This window comes from Brassica oleracea, chromosome C9 (assembly GCF_000695525.1).
Source record: "Brassica oleracea var. oleracea cultivar TO1000 chromosome C9, BOL, whole genome shotgun sequence".
NCBI lineage: Eukaryota > Viridiplantae > Streptophyta > Magnoliopsida > Brassicales > Brassicaceae > Brassica > Brassica oleracea.
In genome coordinates, this window is record NC_027756.1 from 5,522,309 (window position 1) to 5,540,232 (window position 17,924).

Genomic DNA, 17,924 nt, shown 5'->3' on the forward strand with positions numbered 1-17,924 from the left:
GCAACACAGAGCTAAGCGAGATAAAAATATCAATCAATGCAGAATGAAAGAAGAATGAGCAGGGTTAAGTTATTACACAAGCCAAAACTAAGACAAATCAAACGACAGAACGTGAAAACAAATGTAAACAAGACAAGAGGAGATGGTGAAGATAAAATGCATTAAAAAATTGAATCCTATATTAGTAAGCAAGAGACAAAAATATATTAAAATGCAAAAACTCCGCGCCTTGGATTATTCCTGAGGCGACACGTCAGCGGTCTGTGGATCCCACTTTTAAAAAGTGTGAAAATTGTCAAGACTGTTGCTCGAACCCGGGTTATTGAGATATAAACACCACCATTTATACCACTAAACTAAATGATACTTTGTACATTGCTGGCCGAAACTAATATATATTTATGATAGGAGAGTTTACTCTGTACACGTATGATTTCGGTTTAAGTTCCATAAAAAGCCCAAGTCAGGTGTAAGGCGATTTGGCCAATGTTTAGTTATATGGCCTATTTTGAAAAAAAGTCTGACGTTTTATGTTTTTGTCGAGGAAAATGTGCCGTTTTTTATTCATTAAACGAGTAACGAATAGGTTTTCAGAGGTTTCTTCTTCATCGACCCTTCAATCTCACCAGCCCTGCTGCTTTTCCTAATCCTGTGAAAAAACGAGTCTTAATCAACTCGTTACCTTCCAACTCTTTTCATATCTATTAATTATTTTCCCTGTATTCAACGTATACCTCTTAAATTTTAGAATAAATGTTTTTCTTTCATTGAAGCCATTTACTTAAACTCTCCTTCTCCCTTTCTGATACAATGAAACCGAAAAATTCACTTCAACCCTTATAAATTGGAGAAGGTTGATAGCCCGATGGATCTTCACAGACGTTCTCAGTTTATCTTCTATCTTCAATTGGAGAGGGAGCTGCTCATCTTCAATTGAGCATGATTAGACAAATGTTCAAGCACTGCTTCTAACTTTTCTCCTACGCTCACACCCATCACATTTTCATTAGTTTTTTTCTCCTGCACTTATGAGTTTTGTATTGTTTTAATGTCAGTACTGATCGTTAAAGTCACTCGAGTAATCTGTTGGTGACCTTCCAAGTTGGTGAAAGCCTGATTATTTTCTATGTGTAAAACCAGAGAATGAAAAGAGAAAAGAATATATCTTTATTCACGTTGGAGTTGCTTTAGTTTCACTTTCTTACAAGTCCATGAACATTATTTTTGTGATTCTTTTATAATCTTTTCCTCTCAAAGATCTTTGTTTGAGGTATCAAATGGTGACCAAAGAAGAAGATTGTCTTCCTCCTGCGACAGAGCCGTTGAGATGTTATTTTCATTCTTCTACGACTCCTCTTGCGGAGCTAGAGACTATTTAAAGCTTAGAAATCGTGGAACCATCCTTTCTCTCTCTCGCTCGGTATATCATTATTCTTTACTTACTCTTCAATTTTGAGCTCTTCCCTTCACCACAATCTAGAGATAGTTGAAACCTTTTGATATGGTCTGACCGTATCTTTCAGTTCAATACGTTATAAAAGTTACTCTTTTGGTTTAGTTTAGGTTGGACATTCAAACAAATTCTTATAGCTTTGCTCGATCATTTATGTACTCCAGTTTGATTTTTTTTTCCAGGTTGCTGGTGACTTTTTGCATCTAGAAATTAAAACTTTTTGTTTAGTTTACGGTGTGATTCTTATATATTCTTCTCTATATTGCGTACTGCTTTATTATTTTTATAAATGATCTCCATTAAAAAAAGGTTTATGTTTACATGAACAAGATGAACCAGGTAAAAGACTGTTTTCCATGTTTTTAAAACGTTGCGAGAGACAATCATACGCCGAGAAACAGGTAAAGGCTCCATATTCCCACAAAGTATGTTTATATCTTAATATCAAACTGTCTTACAAACCGAGAATTAATTATGTATACACAAACGAATAGGTCAATGGAATATAGCAAGCTTAAGGCTAGGGTTGATCTTTTGAAGATGAACCAAATGTACTAATACATTTTAGTAATGAACATGTATAAATAATTCTTACTTAACATTGGGGATTAACAATAGTGCGGATGATATTGATTCATTGCAGGCATTATGTGGGAAAAGATTTAAAATCAATTGCGCAAGAGAACTCTAGACTCTAGAGTAACAGCTGGACATTTCTCTTAAACATATTTGCTCCAGAATAGTATATATGTATATCTTTCTTATGGGAACATACACACACACACACATCTCTGTGAGATGTTTGAATTTGTGCACATATAAATATATGCCTAACTATTGTAAGTGATTTAGAAAGATTATTCTTCATCATGAAAACAATGGTTATAGATCATGGTATAGTGTTTGTCTCAAATGAATAAATACAATTTTGACTCATTGGTGCATAATCAACTTATGTACGAGTCCCTCAACCACCTTCAAAGAAAGTTATGTTAACACCACTTCATCTCTGAAGTCGCGAGTATGTGCGACTTATGTAAGCGGGGATGCCAGCACCAAGACAACTCTCATATTGGAAGACTCATGAGGGACTTAGGGCTGTAGATTTTTACTGGTGGGATATTCAAGTTCCAGTATTTTACTCCACTTTATTCTTCAACTTGAGCTACCATCACTCCACTTTGGGCACCAAATGTTTCTTAAAATGAAGAATCAGTTTTTTTTTTTAATTTGCATAATCATGCAGCAAGCTGCACATAAGGTGGCTTTGTCCGTTTAGTATTAAGGTGTCTCCTAGGTTTAAACTTGAACTGTCTTCACATTATCATGGTCTATATGAATACGCTGCACAAACAATAACCATAAGCTTTATTTTAGCAAAGACATGCATGATTTTTATTATATAATACTGCATACACCAGCTCTGCTTCTCTTCTCCTCACCAAAATTAAGGTAAAAAACACTCTTTTTTACAAAACTCACTTTTGCAGGTTTAAACGAAGATGATGAGACTTTCGCCAACAATTCCTAATCTGCGTCAATACCAGGCAACAAAATAAACATTTAATTACAATAAAAACACCTTCATGTACTGATTCTTTACTAAAAACAAAAATAATTCTACAACAGGAATGGCGCCTTCATTTCAGATTCACAGCGGACAACTAAAAAGCTCGAAAAAGAAACATCTATTTTTTTGGTCAAAGATAAACAGTTATTCGATTTCCCTCACCACCGAGAAAAGGAACATATATGGCCCGATTTTATAACTCCAAGCTCATTTAAACTATGCATTTATCTTAACCTTATGTTAAATTAAAAATCTTTTACGGCCTAACAATATATCATCGTTTCAGACGATATGATTCATACAATTATGACAAAAACTTAGCAAAAAGTTTGCATTCGATCCAAGTAGTCTAATTGTCGCAACAAATGGTAAAAAAAAAATATTCAACTCAACAACTCCGCGCTTGCGCAGGGATCCGCCCCTAGTAAAAGTAAAAAGGGCAAAACCCAGAAAATAGGCATAAGCAAAAAAAAAACAAAAACCGGCACCAAATTAAAAGAACCGAAAACCAAAATCAGACAAGGCTCTTATATATATATATTTTTATTTTTATATATGAAATAACTGGATAGAAACCATATAATATACCCATATATATATAATATATATATATATAAAATTTAAAAATCTATTAAAAATATTTGAAAGTATTAAAAAACCCCAAATTATCAAAAAGTATTTAAACTATCCAAAAATATTCAAATATTATATTCAAAATAATCTAATTAACCTTGGTTTTTATCCAAATCAACTCATAGACACAATATCAAGTATTTTCTTTAAACTATCCAAAATAACTAAACTGAAACTAAATAAGGTTTCTATATAATTTTTATGTTAAAAAGGCGGTTTCTATTTTTTTATCCGAATCCAAAAATATCCCAAGTTCCCAACCAATCTAAAATGAAAATTTTCAGTTTCTAAATAGATATCCCAATAACCTCTATCCGAAATATCCAACCCAAACCTATACCAAAATGTCCTGCATTGATTTAAGGGTGATTTAACCATCTCTATATTAATTATTATGATAAATATTCATGCATTTACATACATATATATACACAAATATATCTCTCTCTTCCTCCAATGGATTTTCCGAAACTCCCGCACTCTCTCTCCACCTCCTCCTCAACTCCACTAGCTTCCTCCGCCGTTAAACCTCACCGGAAAAACCTCCCTCCCCGAACTTACATCCTCATCATCATCGCCGTATCCGCCATTCTACTCCTCCTCTTAACCCTCATTCTCTACGCCACCGTCTCCAAATCCTCCCACAACAGTCACAACACACAACAACAACCTCCCCCTCCTCCAACCGCTCAGATCCGCCTCGCGTGTAACGCCACGCGTTTCCCAGACCACTGCTTCTCCTCCCTCTCCAAACCGGGTCTGGTCCCGCAAGATCCTAAACCGGTTCAGATCATCCACTCCGCGATCTCAGTCTCCTACGAGAGTCTCAAGTCCGGCCAGTCTCAGATCAAATCTATCCTAGACTCCTCCGCAGGGGATAAAAACCGCACGAACATCGCCACCATATGCCTAGAGATACTCTCTTACTCCCAGCACCGCACGGAGTCGTCAGACATCGCGGTCACGAGCGGGGGAATCAAAGACGCACGTGCGTGGATGAGCGCAGCTCTCGCTTACCAGTACGACTGCTGGTCAGGTCTCAAAACCGTCAACGGCACGAAGCAAGTCGTCGACACCATCACGTTCCTCAACGATCTCGTGAAACTCACCGGCGCCGCTTTGAGCATGATGGTGTCCTTCGATAACTTCGGAGACGACGTCGTTTCGTGGATCCAGCCAGCGACGGAACGAGACGGGTTTTGGGAGAAAACTGAACCGAGTTTGGGTCCGGTTAAGGAGGCTGGTTTGAGTTTTCCGTCCGGTTTAAAGGAAGACGTTACGGTGTGTAAAGACGGAGGGAAAGGGTGTGGTTATAAGACGGTGCAGGAAGCCGTTGACGCAGCACCGGAAAGTAACGGAGACGTTAAGTTTGTGATAGGGATTAGAGAAGGCGTGTATGAGGAAACCGTTAGGGTTCCGTTTGAGAAAAAGAACGTCGTCTTCATCGGTGACGGGATGGGCAAAACGGTAATTACAGGGTCATTGAATGTAGGGCAACCAGGGATGACAACGTACAACTCCGCAACTGTCGGTGAGTTAATATAAATGTTACTGTTTTCGGACAATAAAGTCAAACGCAAGTTTTGTTCTTGTAGTAACCGAGTTTGGTCTGCCACGTCACAAATATTCATTTAAAAAAAACATTTCAAAAAAATATGTTTATAATTCAATACATTATTTTTAATAAATTATAAATTTCAAAAAAAAAAGATTGGGTTTATTAAATTTCTATTGGTAAAAAATTATGAAAAACAATTATAAAAAATAATGCAGTGATAATTATAATTTAATATGTTTTAATATATATGTCAATTTGAAACGGAAATAATATTTAATTTTAAAATTCCAGCTGTCACTGATTGAATGTGACTGTTCTTGGTTCCACTAGAGACAGAACCCCGTGACTTAACATGTTTTCGGTCGTTTGTATAGGAGTTCTTGGCGATGGATTCATGGCTCGTGATTTAACCATAGAGAACACGGCAGGAGCAGACGCGCACCAAGCGGTTGCGTTTAGGTCAGACAGCGATTTCTCAATACTCGAAAACTGCGAGTTACTTGGGAACCAAGACACTCTTTACGCACACTCTCTACGCCAATTCTACAAACAATGTCGTATCCAAGGCAACGTAGACTTCATATTCGGCAACTCAGCTGCCGTGTTCCAAGATTGCGATATCTTAATCGCGTCAAAACATTCCAAACTAGGAGGAGGGGGCGCAAATAACGTCATCACAGCGCACGGGAGGATCGACGCGGCGCAGTCCACAGGGTTCGTGTTCTCGAACTGTTCGGTTAACGGAACCGAGGAGTACATGAAGGAGTTTCAAGCTAACCCTAAGGGGCATAAGAACTACTTGGGGAGGCCGTGGAAGGAGTTTTCGAGGACAGTTTTTGTGAATTGTGACCTTGAGTCTTTGGTTAGTCCTGATGGATGGATGCCTTGGAGCGGGGATTTCGCGCTGAAGACTTTGTATTACGGTGAGTATATGAACACGGGTACGGGATCGGTTAGGTCGAAGAGGGTTCCATGGAGTAGTGAGATACCTGAGAAGCATGTTGATGTTTACTCTATAGCCAATTTTATTCAGGCTGATGAATGGCCTTCGATGCCTGCTTGATGTTGTAAAGGCGGTTTTAGGAAACTTACATTCAACCAAAATGGTAATAAGTTATTATTGTCAAACATGTATTGAATGATAGTGTAACAAACAAGGTATGGGTTCAAGGAGAGACAGCATGGGGAAGGAGGAACAAAAACATGATCTCTTGGTGTGTGAGAGCAGAGCAGAAGAGATGTTATTGTTTATAGATCGGAATCAGAATTTTTCTCCTCCTTTGGTGGTGCGTACTGCCTCATGAGACGGGATCTAGCCCATGGGTCAAGCGGCACTCGTTGTGGCGGTTGAGGTGTTGGTGGGTTTGATTGTCTTAGCTCGTTCTCTCTATCGATAAACCTGTAAAGTAATACAAGTTAGCTCACACTGTGAAGTTTCCAAAAATAAGAAAAGAGAGTTGTTTACTGACTCGATATAGGCCATTGGGGCAGCATCGCCAACTCGTATGCGAGTGCGAAGCATTCTCGTGTACCCACCAGCTCTATCTCTGTTTTTAACACATAGGATAAAGCTCATGAAACAGACTACTTAGGAAGAGATTAGAAAGAAAATCAATATTTCGAAGATTCACTTGTATCGATAAGCAAACTCTGTGAAGATCTTGTGAATCACATCGTCTCCTCTAACAAACCCAGCAGCTCGCCTAGCTGCATCCAGTGAGCCCTGTAATCAAATCATTTTATCTCAAGCAAATAAGAAATCATCTAAAACACTTTTATCCCAATGAGAGGTTAAACCCAAGATTAGTGAGCACTTGAGCCTCGATTACAGTTCCAAAGCCAAGTACCCATCGATTATGTATTGCTAAGTTGTAAGAAAATAACGAATCAATTACCTCTTTGCCTAGTTGAACCATGTTATCAGCAAGACGACGAACTTCTTTAGCCTACAGAATCGAGAAACGTTTTTTAAGGACAAGACACACTGCGAAACCAATGTAAGTAACACCACTGGTGCAGATCTAAACCTCCAGATAAATAAATTAGATTAGTACCTTAGTGATAGTGGTCTCGATTCGCTCGTGTTTCACCAATTGGGATACCAGCGTCCTGATAAGAATTTGATACGAAACCAAAAAAAAAAAAAAAAGAACCACGCTCTAGATCAATCCAGATAAAAGTTTAAAGAAAGTTGCTAAGAAAACAAGAGGATCGACAATGAAGAAACCTGAGCATGGACATACGGTGACCCGTGTGCCGGCCGAGCTTCCTGAGCTTCGTCATTTCTGCGACGGCGAATCGATCGGAAAATGAGAATGAAGAAGAAGAACCCTACGAAGGAGAATAATAAAACCCAGCTCTCGTATGTTGTTGACCTTTTAACTTATAAATGGGCCGAGCATTTAAATTGTGAGCCCAATACAAGTATAAGCCCATTTTTCTTAACCTGTTAGTATATATGTGGCTCCTCGTCAGTCTGAAGTCCATAGTTTTTTTTGTGGCAAGAAAATTACTATTGAGATTGTAAAAACATAACGAACGTTTTGGATGATGAGACCGTATTATATAAAACTACGGAGAACTGAACATTGTACAGAATAAATTTGATAAGATTATACCAAAGATTAAGAAAATGATGATTCAATTACAGAGGCGAGATATTATCTCTTTCTTTAATTCAAAATACGCTCGTAGTGCGACGGTTCAATAACGTAATGAATCCCAAGATACAACTGCAAAAAATATTCTGATTTGTGTCACTCTATCAGAAGCCTGACAAAACTAGTTTTGTGTATACTCTCAGACTCAAAATAACAAATCAAAAGAAAAAAGAAATATGGAGAATTGTTATTTCTCCGTGCGTAGAAAACTGCACAAGTGATAGTACACGTTATGCAAATTAGAGGAGTCAACTAACGTACATATCAATTCTAATTATGGAATTGTTTTCCTTGATCTTGAAGGTTAGTTTGCAAAGTAATATTGTGACTTTGACCAAGTCACCAAATTTTAATATATTTTGTTTGGGTTTATCAAGAATAAAATTAACTAAATAAGTTAATTGACATAATGTCCCATTAACAAATTTAAAATTAAATTCTAACCCAAATATCCAAAGTGATCCATTTGGTAAATATTTTATACTTAGCCAAATTTAAAACTTTATAAGCTTTACATATCATTCACTTTGGACCTCCATTTCTCATTCAACACAACTCTGATTTTGACCAACAAATACACTAACGCATAGTGTTCACGGTGATGATTACATCGTGCCCAAATTCCGGTCTTTTCGACAAACGTCTCTATTGAAAAATCCATCGAAAAATAGTCTGCACCACTTTGTCAAAAACGAGTTCCAACATCGGATGCTAACAGTTCAAGTGGTTGCATCAGGTTGAAGTGGTTTTCTTGTGTCGGCTAAGTTCCAGTATAAAGCATTGTCAACTATTACAAGTTTTTAAGAAACCTAGAAAACCAATGCAATTACATGTATTGAGTTATTAGATGCAACATGCAAGTGTGCTTTCCTCTGCAAGGTATCAGACTATCAGCACAATTATTATTTGATATAGAAGATTACCGAAGTGAAAATAGATTGCCAACATCTAGTAGTATTTATAAATTGTTTAAGCTTTAGATTTATCGAATTGTGTTCGAGTATAAACTGTATTGGTATAAAATTCCATTTTTAATTTCTCTTTCACAACAAAAACTTTTGTATAAACAATACTTCTGTTATGCAAACAGAAAGAAAAAACAATACTTTTGTTATGACTAGAAAATTTTGATATATATCATAATCATGTATAGTCGACTGTTTTAACCAAGCCATACTTTTAATCTTGCTGTATTTCTTATAAGCTACAACCAGTCACATTCCAAATGGTTCAATGTTCAATTGGCCGGCTTCACAACGCATTTAAAAATCTCTGTTCACGACTTTTCCTGTGACCCAAACAATTGAAAAATATTAAAACAGATATCGAAAAAGTTTTCATACATTGTCGGCGGTTTGTCAACTCTGGCTGGTCTCATTGGAATACAGGAGTCAAAGGTCAGGTCTCAAAGTTGGACTAGTTAAGAGTTTACAATAATTGCATCATTTTAATATCTATCGGTGTAGGAATCATATAAAAATAGCAACACTAACAAACGTTAGTCAACATCTAACAATGTGAATCTAAATAGTTTATTTTTTATATTCCATAGAGCCAACTAGCTATCCATGGCCATGGGTTCCCCCGGGAACTTCCCCGAGACCCTCACAGCCTTTAAACTTACCTACATTTTGATAAGATAGTATCATACAAGTAATAGTCAAATACACAATATCGTATTGTCTCTAGAAGTCTCTCTTGATGGTAAACAAACCATAATCACGTTTTTCATAGTGGGTGTTGTATTTTGAGATTTTGTATGGAATATCCAACGCATAAAATTATTATCACGAGATGAGGGAGAAGAAAAAGATGATTAGGACTTATATAGGCTTTTATGTCTATGTCGTGTGTGATGTATTCGAATCTTCTAAAGTCGAAATTGAAATCACATGTAACATCGTTACAAGCCGTGGAACTATATGACGTATTCAGCTTCTTGACATAGGTTTGGACCTATTTCCAACAGAATATGTTAAAATTCGTATTTAGAAAAAGCAATTTCATATCTCAGTGATACGAACACAATATGATTGGAGAACTCAAGAACATCATTATTTGATTTTACTTTAATAATAGAACTATAGACTACACATTCGTTGAGCAATCAATTTAATCTTCTTCTTTTTTTTGTTTATATTCACTATTCAGAATTTCAATTTGTTTACAATTATAGTTCCTCAACAAATCAACTTCTAAAGAACCCTAGTGAGTAAAAGAAATGAATCAAAACGGCACGATATGTGTCGTTCTGGTATCGTAAGCTGCAAGGCAAGATCTTGAATACACACCTTGAAGACTTTAAGAAGATCCGTTAACATGCGCCTAACCGCGGCAGAGCAATTACTCTGCAGTAGTAACAGAATCTTCGTAACGCCGTTAGTACTCATAACAGCTTCAAGCGCCTTCTCTTCCATAAAAAGATAACAGACGCTCCAAACAACCGTCACGGCATGCTCCGTCGCCACCGTCGATACTTTCATCAGCTTTCTTAACCACCGTTTTCAAACATTCACCGTCTCCGCCGTAAATAACCAATCTGCCTTCCTTGGTGGATGCCAAACTCTCGAGAAGCTTCAAACATTTCTCCGTCACCGAAAACGCCGTCGCATCATCTGTTAACAACTTCGTGAGATTCGTGATGACTTTCTCTCGGATTAGATCGAGCTTCACGCGTTTCGGTGAGCTGATTGCGATCAAGAAGGATAACGATGCTTCGATTAATCTCGGATCGGAGTCTCCGTTCATCGATTTCGTTAGCTCCGTGACTAAACCGTCTCTCTCGGCTATTAACAGCTTTGATTCGCCGTCCACGGTTATGAATTCAAGTAAACCGGCGCAGTCGATTTTCAATTCGACATTCCCGGTTTGAAACAAAGAGACGATTACCGTTAAACGTTTTCGACCGGGTTTTAAAATCAGATTCGAAAACCGTCTCCGGTCCGAGATTTTGGTTCGAGAACAACCAGTAATTTAGCGGCGGAGATAGTTTTGAAAAATCTATCAGATCCACGAGAAGACGCACGAAGTCATCTTTTCCGGCGAGAAATGCTCTGTTATCACCGGACTCTCTCGCGAATCGGAGAATATTCGACAAAATCTCTCGGTCATACCGCTCTTCCTTCTCGATCTTCACTCTATCGATCGCGTCGGCGATCTAGTTCCTCGTCGGAGCAGCTGATTCAGCGCAAGCTCGGCGGTGAACAGAGTCAGACCAAATCTCGATGAGACGCTGAAGAGTCCGGTTAGGTGTGAAATCTTTGTTGTGGAGAATCTGCATCGCCGCTGGACAAGTGTTATTTCCGCCGTCGAGCCACCGTGGATGCTGGCGCGGTCGTAGGTAACGCCGGTGCAAAGACTTACCGGAGATTTCATGACGTCGAGAGAGATGGGACATCGGAAGAAAGTAGGTACGGCGATGTAGAGATCATCTTTCCTCATTTTGCTTGGCCTTTGCTGGTCAACCCGCCCCGCGACCCGCCAACCCGCGGATCGACTCTATTTTTTAAACTCAAAATTCCGACCCGCATAACCCGCGAAAGAAAAATCGTACACCCGCACCCGTCCCGCTAAGATTGCGGTAACCCGCGGGGCCCGCAGATAATATTAAATTTAATAAATAATTATTTTTATTATCAATTAATTACTTTTTATAATAAAAATTATACATTTATAATTTAAATTATATATTTTTCATTAATTTATATATATTTTTACATATTTGTATTTTTATTTTTATTTATTTTAAAAAAATTTAAAAAAAATAATAATTTTTTTTATTTTGCGGGTCGGCGGGTACCCGCGACTCAAATTTGGTTGACCCGCATCCACCCTGCTAAAAATCGACTCAATCCACACCCGCACCCGCATGCTGAAATTTGTAAATCGATTGACCCGCACCCGTCTCGCAGCGGATCAAACGGGGCGGGACCCGCGGGTAATGACCCAAATTCCCAGCTCTGTGGCGTATGTTAGAGAGAGAGAGGGATAGACTGTGCGTGGGGTTTGGTTTAAAAGATGAAACAGAGGAGTCAAACTCTGCTGACGTCATATATCGCTTTTCCGACCGGAGTTTAGTATATTAAATATATTTTAATGTAATTATGATCAATTACTATGGAGAAGACAATGGTTTGGAAATGGAGATGCATTCCCTTTGTTGCATAGCGATGTTGGTATAATCGTTGAAAGTTGGCAGCTTCAGTTTCTATTTTTATCTAAAGAATCAACATATTAGATTCTTTACGGAAAGTTATTTTTAGATCTAAATTACAAGTTGGCCGATGTTATACAACAAGAGGAATTGGTGTTTATGGAAATTATGTTACGATGTAAGGTTTGGAGTCTCATCTTATGGATGATAGCCAAATATGAAAATCGTAAGAGATCGAGATCAAGTAGGCGTAAGGAAAAGGACAGGTTTGCTATTACATATGAAGCTCAAAGAACAATCAACTCTTCTTCAAACTTTATTTCCTTTGGGACGTTGTTCTGTCCTAATAATTATGTGGACAGAACTTGGGTTCACCTTCTAAGGTGAATTATACAATTCACCTCACTTCCCTAAACCAATTAAACTGCCACATAAGATTACTAGAAAAAATATATTAATTGTTTTTTAATAAATGAAAAATAGCTTTGTAAAAAAAGGAATTAACGTATGACGGTTCCGTTAAGAGTTTTGATCTGATTTCTCCTTCTTCATTCTTCGGCTTCTTCTTCTTTTTTATCCCAAAAACATCCAAATAATTCTTAACGTAACTTGCAGGTTTGAGCTACTTCATCACTCAATTAACATAATTATCCCCAAGTTTAATTATTGTTTGTTATATATATATATATATATATATCTTGATCGTGTAGTTATAAGTATAACTAGAGTTATTAGATCTTTAATCATGTCTATGTATGATCATATTTGATTTTCTTTTAGATATTCTGATTATCACGTTTATATATGAGCAATAGGGAGATTGAGTCAATTAGGTTATTCTATGCTTTTGTTGCTTTATTTTTGATGGTGACAAAAAAATCAATAACTAATGATTATTGCCACACCATTGAAGTCACAATTATTCTGCAATAAGTAATAATTATAGAAAGAAAATAATTTTGATGAAGTCATACACGTTGGTGGGGTTCCAGTGAATGAATCAAAGGTATTATTGAGACATTCTATTGCTTAGCTTGTTATGGGGGACATCTAAATTTATTTTTCATCATTCCCACAATTTCAGACAAAAATAAAGCCAAATCGTGATGTATGAACCTTTTTGTTTTACTCCTCATGGTTATATGTTATCTAGAATAATTTTTAACTATTGTTTGTATTTTTCTATATAGTTGCAATGGGAAGTAGTCATTTAAATGGTCAAGAAACTGTTCCCGCTAGTCAGGATGAATCTCGTATGCAAGTCTCAGGTGAAACAAAAACAAACTAAACAAAATAATATATAGATTAACACTAGAGGTTGACGTTGGAACATTGGCAGGTTTGTTGGAACAAACATGTTTGAGTTTCGACAGAAAAAAAAAACATGCGAGAGTGAGATATTAAAAGTAAGAACATAAGATTTCAACAAGAAAAGTTGAACATGATATAATAGAATGTAAATCACCCAACGTTGTGGTGCATGAATCACCCAACGTTGCAAGCGTTGTATTGAATCCACTTAGAGATAAACTACCATATCACTCTGATTTCTGTTAATCTTCCTCTTCTCTTTGGGACCAATATTTTAGTGACCAATTGATAGAAATAAAGCTTGCAGAACATATATACCCATAGCGTGATTCAGATTTGTAAATGTTGCAAGCGTTCCTCTACTTGGGCTTTATAGCTCTGGCTGTTATTCTTATTTTCTTAAACCTCGCAATGCAAGTCTCGGTCTGCTTCTTCTTCAAGAGATCAGGATGACCTCTCACAAAATTATGGAGAGATAACAAAGACCTCTCCACTCAACTCAAATACTCTCGGCCAGCCCAGCCTCTCCATCATCTTTGTTTCTCTTGTTCACTCACTTACTCTCTGTTTTTGTTCTCACATTCACACTTCTTCTTCACTTTTCTGTTTCTCGTGGCTCAAGTCTCTTCTTCTTCTCACTTCTTTGTAGCTTATTCTCTGTTACTCTCTTTGTTCTTGGTTACTCACTTACTCTGTTTTTGTTCTCACACTCACCTTTCTTCTTCACTTTTTTGTTTCTTGTGGCTCAAGTCTCTTCTTCTTCTTCTCACTTCTTTGTAGCTTATTCTCTGTTACTCTCTTTGTTCTTGGTTACTCACTTACTCTGTTTTTGTTCTCACACTCACCTTTCTTCTTCACTTTTTTGTTTCTTGTGGCTCAAGTCTCTTCTTCTTCTTCTCACTTCTTTGTAGCTTATTCTCTGTTACTCTCTTTGTTCTTGGTTACTCACTTACTCTGTTTTTGTTCTCACACTCACCTTTCTTCTTCACTTTTTTGTTTCTTGTGGCTCAAGTCTCTTCTTCTTCTTCTCACTTCTTTGTAGCTTATTCTCTGTTACTCTCTTTGTTCTTGGTTACTCACTTACTCTGTTTTTGTTCTCACACTCACCTTTCTTCTTCACTTTTTTGTTTCTTGTGGCTCAAGTCTCTTCTTCTTCTTCTCACTTCTTTGTAGCTTGTTCTCTGCTACTCGATCTCCTTGTTCTTCTTCTTGGGCACTTCTTCTTAGATCCACTTAGTTTGTAGATTTAATCAAACGTTCAATTCGAACAAAAAAAACTTATTTTCTTAACTTGATGCCCTTTTTCTCCATCTTCTTCTTCCTCTTATTTGATACCTTTTCCAGAAATCCATGGATGAACGTGGTTGATTTAGCTTACAGAAGTTGAAATTGAATTAGGATTTGAAAGAACAGAATTGGAGATTAAAGCTTGACAAACCCTTATATTCCTATGTTTTGTGTAAAGCAATGAAGAAGAAGAACGATGGACGGCGTAACAACGTTAATTCCTTTTTTTTTACAAAGCTATTTTCCATTTATTAAAAAAAAATTAATACCTTTTTTCTAGTAATCTTATGTGGGAGTTTAATTGGTTTAGGGAAGTGAGGTGAATTGTATAATTCACCTTAGGGGGTGAACCCAAGTTCTGTCCTAATTATGTAATGTTGTTTTTCTTATTTGCAAGTTTCTGTAATACTATTTTATATTTATAAATAAAATAAGTTGTTAAAAAAAAACTTTTAGCGTAAATTGAATAACTCTTTTTCTCTTTATGTTATCATAAAAATTAAAAACTATAACTATAAAATCAGAATAAAGTTTTAGCAAACTCCCAAGTTGAAAAATATATATTCTTCTTCAAAAATGAAACTTTCGATATTATTTCTTTCACTGTTTGTCGTTGGTCAAATTAGTATTTCAGCGCGTTATACTTAGTTTGCATCACAACCATCGATCTGGGTTTTAAAACCTAACGATTTCGGAAATGGACGGCGCAGATTTGTGGAAAGTGGATGCAGATATAAAAGAAAGTAGGGTCCACGCTCCACCGTTCAAACCTTGGGTCTACTCACGTCTTACAGGCCACACCGAGTTGGGTTGGGAGAAGGAAAAAAGCATTTTTAGACCCTAACAATTTGCGTAGTGCTTTTTTAGATCCAAATAAAACATAAGTGCGAAATTATTCTTGAACTGAGATTTTTTTTAAAAAATTTCGACCCAAACTTTACTCTGTAACATGAAATCCTACCTTGACTAACTTATCGTTAGTCAACCGTTAAACCATGCTTAGTCGGATAAGGAATAAGTGCCGATTTCAATCCATACAATTTTAGTCGTGCCTTTTCAGACATGAACAATGGGTAAATGCGATTTCATACTCAAACTGAATGATAATTTGAATTTCATACTTGAAGGATTCAAGTATAAAGATCATAGGAGAAGTTCAGCTGAGTAATAGTTAAGTGTTGGGAGACTCTTTATGAGTCGGAAGGTTTGTAATACTCTAAAGTTGGCCGATACACGTGTGATCGTCTCATAGCTTAGTCACATTATATTCACATGTGTATATGATCGGTATATAAGGTCATTAGGAGAATCTTGCTGATTAGGTCTTATGTTAGTTCAATCAAGATAGAGAGACAGTATCGCCGAGTGTAACGGAGCCCGCTTGTGAGCAGTTAGAGTGTTGCTTGTTCAATCCCAGCTCCGGTGAGCTATAGCAGCCCTTCCTCGTTAATGGAGGGGTGCGGTGACACTGGGTCAGCATATCGAGTGTCGTTGATCTTGATTGTAGTGGTAATCGCAGTCATTGAAGCAAGGAATAAGACAATCAAAGGTTTATCTTCACAGTACCTATATGGATTAATATATATGTAAACTTTGCAAAACTTGCCTTAGCCCAATGGTTTAATGCTCAGTTTAGTACTTCTCCAGGTGTCAGTTCGAGTCATTGTCGGTTGACTAACCAAACGTTAGTCAAAATAGTTTATGTTAATATTGAAGTTCTGGTATGAAATTTAAATTATTGTTCTGTTTGGGCATGAAATCGCATTTACTCATTGTTTAAGTCTGAAAAGGCACGAACAAAATTGTACGGGTTGAAATTGGTACTTTTCCTTTATCCGACTAAGCATGGTTTAACAGTAGACTAACAGTAAGTTAGTCAACGTAGGATTTTATGTTACGAAGGAAAGTTTGGGTCTAATTTTTTAAAAATATCTCAATTTGGGTATTATTTCGCACTTATGTTTTGTTTGGGTCTAAAAAAACACGACGCGAATTGTTGGGGTCTAAAAATGCCCTTTTCCCGGCTGGGAGATTGCATGTTTGAGATTTGTGGAAACGCGGAAGCTTTTTTACTATATTTTTTTTGATAAACCCTATCGGTTGATCTGGTCGGCCCTACGAGGAACGCACTTAGTGCTACATAGTGGATTGGCTACCACACTGTCTGACCTGAGTTGAAATACCTTCCAACTAATGTCAGAGGGTGAACCGATCATCTGTTACAATTCACCATATAAATCACTTGGGCCAAAACCCAAGTCATAACTGGCCAAATAATGATAATTTAGTTTTCATGAAGAATCGAATCCAAAACTGATGTAGGTACACATCAATCCCCAAGAGATTGCCACTAGCCTAGACTACCACTGGTTGGTTACCTTTTTTACTATTTTTAACAAACCCTTTTAACTTGGCACTTTTATGATTTATCAGCGTTTTCTTATTGCTTAGTTTTCACTTCACACTTCACATTTTTTTTTCTTAACACTGATTGTATTTCATAATCTGAAGTTCAGAAAAAACATAATACCTCCCTAACAGCACACATACCTCTTAAAAGAGGAGTGAAACCATAAAAGTACGAAAAAATAAAAAAGTAAAAAACTATAAAAGAAAGGACATCAGTAGACAGTAGGTGTCAAAAACAGAACATGAACAAGGAAATATGCTAGAGGCTCGACAACCAACATGTTAGTTGTGTCAGCCTGACATGATACTCCACTGGCAGCCTCTGCTCGGATAGTGGATTCCAACTAGCGAGGACTTCCATTCGCCATATAAGATTGGAAACGATGGTCCCTCGTAACACTGATAGCAATGCCTACAGTGACACCATTCTTTTTCGAGAGAAAAATGTTCTAAACTCCAAGTCTCAAAGGAATTTAGCTCCTGTAAGTATAGACTCAGACAACGATCTAAGACATAAGGGTGATGACATGAGCACCATAGACTTAATCTGAACTTAAGGAATGAAAAAAATTCAATGAGTTAGAACCCTTGGAACTGCAAGTTCTTCTTTTATCTACAATAACGGTTTGAGAAAAATACATCATGATCCAAAGTCCGACTCCAAGTGATGAATCCCTGCCCATTCAGATCAGTGACACTAAGAGAACTCCTCGTTGAAGCATCGGCCGCCAATAACAAGACCATTGGTATCCAATAACAAAACTATGGCTCTAGTTGAAAATAAATCAAAACCAAGGAACACTTGTAAATACATTGAGACATTGTTGTGTCTCTAATAATCATACCACACCGTCGATCTTCTGATCCGGCAACACCCCCCCCCCCCCCCC

At 37.1% G+C, this 17,924-nt stretch overlaps 2 protein-coding genes and 1 pseudogene across 2 annotated transcripts; 1 reads left to right on the forward strand and 2 right to left on the reverse strand.

The window, feature by feature from the left end:
• The first annotated feature begins 4,067 nt into the window (after nucleotides 1-4,067).
• Nucleotides 4,068-6,346, forward strand: LOC106317671 (probable pectinesterase/pectinesterase inhibitor 64). The gene is made up of 2 exons (XM_013755452.1): nucleotides 4,068-5,187; nucleotides 5,589-6,346. Exons 1-2 carry the CDS (start codon nucleotides 4,113-4,115, stop codon nucleotides 6,275-6,277), a joined length of 1,764 nt encoding a protein of 587 aa, XP_013610906.1. The 5' UTR covers nucleotides 4,068-4,112; the 3' UTR covers nucleotides 6,278-6,346.
• LOC106317676 (50S ribosomal protein L17) lies at nucleotides 6,278-7,540 on the reverse strand. The gene is made up of 6 exons (XM_013755456.1): nucleotides 7,442-7,540; nucleotides 7,269-7,323; nucleotides 7,110-7,160; nucleotides 6,846-6,937; nucleotides 6,684-6,761; nucleotides 6,278-6,613 (listed from the first exon to the last, which is right to left on the reverse strand). The coding sequence occupies exons 1-6, from the start codon at nucleotides 7,495-7,497 to the stop codon at nucleotides 6,463-6,465; spliced, it is 483 nt and encodes a 160-aa protein (XP_013610910.1). The 5' UTR covers nucleotides 7,498-7,540; the 3' UTR covers nucleotides 6,278-6,462.
• A 2,521-nt stretch (nucleotides 7,541-10,061) lies between these two features.
• LOC106317673 lies at nucleotides 10,062-11,426 on the reverse strand (annotated as a pseudogene).
• Between the last annotated feature and the right edge of the window lie 6,498 nt (nucleotides 11,427-17,924).